Here is a 2500-nt window from a genome sequence, read left to right as displayed (position 1 = left end):
TATACAGATGCAGAATCCAGATGTCTGTCCACACCAGGAACAAAATGCAAAACCAAAGCAATCCCCTGCAGTCATATAGTGATAGTGAGGTGTTGTTGACAGTGAATGCTCACCTCCTCCTGTAGGCCGCAGTCCAGCAGCATGGTCACACACGCTTCGATGGGGAAAGCGATTTCTCTCCCGCTCAGAGTCAGATGCTCCTCTAACGGTTTCCCGTAACACGGCTTATCCACCCACGACTCTGAAACACAAACCACACACGCTTTACTGACAAAACAACACCAAACAGGCCATTTAGTCACAGTTAGGGTTCAGATTATGATCAGTAAAATATTATAGATAATATTATATAATAATATATCATATTATATAATAATATTAAATTATATAATAATTTAACTATTAACCAAATGATACAAATATTATATAATAAGGTATAATATTAAAATTAAATATTAAATTATATAATAATTTCATTATTAATTAAATTATTTATAAAATTATAATATTAAAATAAAATATTATATTATATTATATAATTATTTATTAATTTATATTATAAATTATTACAATTATGTTTTATTAAAATATTACAAATTATTACAATATTAAGATATGATATAATATTAAATTAAATAATATTATATTATTAACGTATATGACATTAAATAATATATAATTAGTTAATATATAATATTAAACTGAGAGAGATACAATGTCATTTGTAAGACTAAAATCTGCTGGTGTTTCCAGGTTTATTCAGTTCCTGTTTCTGAAGTTCATTCGTGATTCTCACCCTGTTGCGCTTTAATCTGCGGCAGAACGTTCTGGAGCAGCTCCAAAGACTTCCTGTGGTACTCGGCCTGAACCTCGATCAGCTGAACAGAGCGACAGAAAGATGTTAACGATAAAAAGGCAGGCTTTTCGTCTGAATGAGCAACACACTCACCGTCTGGAAGTAGTTTGCATAGTCAATTTCTTTGGCCACGAAACTATACATGTCCGCTGAGAGCTGATCCTGAAAAACATTGACATTAAACATGATGCTTCGATGCTGCATTTTTACAGCATGCATTATGAATACGGTGCAGTTTGACACCTGTCCATGCATGAAATAATAGAGAGTCTGATAAGCTCCACCCACTCTACAGATCTCCATGCGATTGGCTGCCTCCTCCATCTCCTCCCTGAGGGCGTCGGCTTTGGCCCCGGTAGGCGTTTCCTTATTAGTCAGAGTTGAGGATTTGGACGACTGGTGCCACCTGGAGGTTGGGAGGAGAGAACGGCGTAATAAAAACACATCTGCCTACTAAATCCCCTACTAGATGTGCAGTATACCACCCATCACACTGCATGAGATACTGTATCCCACAATGCAACTTGACTAAACCAGCAGTAACATCAGTCAGCATTCTGAACATCTCATCTGATCAGACTGCCAATGGTTAATACATTTTATTCAAGTTTAGTTTGCAATTATAATAATATGTCCTTGTTTAAACGCATGTGTGTTTCTCACCGTGTGCGAGCAGAATCCATGTCCAGTACGAGTTTGGCTAAATGTTTTCTTTGCTTCTGAATGTTGGGAATTTCAACCTTTGAGAAACAGTAAATAAATAAATAAACATAGAAACAGAAAAATGTGAGTTTTATTGCTTTTACAAAACATTTATGCAAATGTAACACAATATTTTGACTCAAGCACAGGCACAGGGTTTCCAAAACTGGGGTTAATGGGGGGGAAAATTTTAATAAATTAAATTGAATATTTTTTTAAATAAATAAATTAATATTTTTGATTATAGTAATAAAAATATAATTTATATATAATTTTATTATTTATTTGTGAATAAATAAATAATTGTTTATTTATATAAAATAAACAAACAAGTAAATAAATAATTTTCAAATAAAAAACAAAACAAATTGAGACACTTCCTAAAAATATGAAATATTTGATTTGTTTACCTGCATGAATGTTGTTAAATAACTGAAATATCTTTAAGTAGATATTTGAAATACTGGATCAACCAATCAGCATCCAGGACCACTACTATCTGTTGTGTTATTTACATTACTTCACTACATTATTTACTGTGGATCAGAATTACAGTATACTGTATAAGGTTGGCCATAAAAAATGAAAATGAAATGTGATTGCTGTTAATTCTTGTGAAAGAGCTAGTTAATTTCGGTTCAGTGTTACACACACACACACACACACACCTCAGCGAAAGTGTAGAGCGGCTCAGCGACGTCTCGCTCGATCTGGAGCTCAAACAGCAGAAGTTCTTGAGCGAGTCTGTCTTGCGTCTCTCCACAGATCCTCAGCATCTTCCTACACACACACACACACACAGAGAATGACATACAGCTCCTAAAAGCATGCATTCTGTCATTGTTAAATCTCTCACCCCTGCAGAGAATCGTCACCAAGAACCGAGGCACCTTCCACCAGACACTGAGCCAGAGACGTCAGAGGAAGCTTCTTCTGCTCACA

At 34.7% G+C, this 2500-nt stretch overlaps 1 protein-coding gene across 1 annotated transcript in view; it reads right to left on the bottom strand.

Annotated features, from left to right (window-relative positions):
* The window catches only part of LOC107715273 (rho GTPase-activating protein 44), a 35191-nt gene that overhangs the window by 10841 nt on the left and 21850 nt on the right, over positions 1-2500 (bottom strand). The window contains 7 exon segments of the mRNA XM_074560095.1: positions 114-241; positions 797-878; positions 950-1018; positions 1145-1262; positions 1520-1596; positions 2227-2338; positions 2415-2491. Of these exon segments, the coding sequence (XP_074416196.1) occupies positions 114-241; positions 797-878; positions 950-1018; positions 1145-1262; positions 1520-1596; positions 2227-2338; positions 2415-2491 (663 nt within the window).

The sequence above is a fragment of the Sinocyclocheilus rhinocerous genome, unplaced genomic scaffold (assembly GCF_001515625.1).
Source record: "Sinocyclocheilus rhinocerous isolate Xijiao unplaced genomic scaffold, SAMN03320098_v1.1 scaffold852, whole genome shotgun sequence".
Lineage (NCBI taxonomy): Eukaryota > Metazoa > Chordata > Actinopteri > Cypriniformes > Cyprinidae > Sinocyclocheilus > Sinocyclocheilus rhinocerous.
This window is presented reverse-complemented; position numbering and strand designations above follow the sequence as displayed.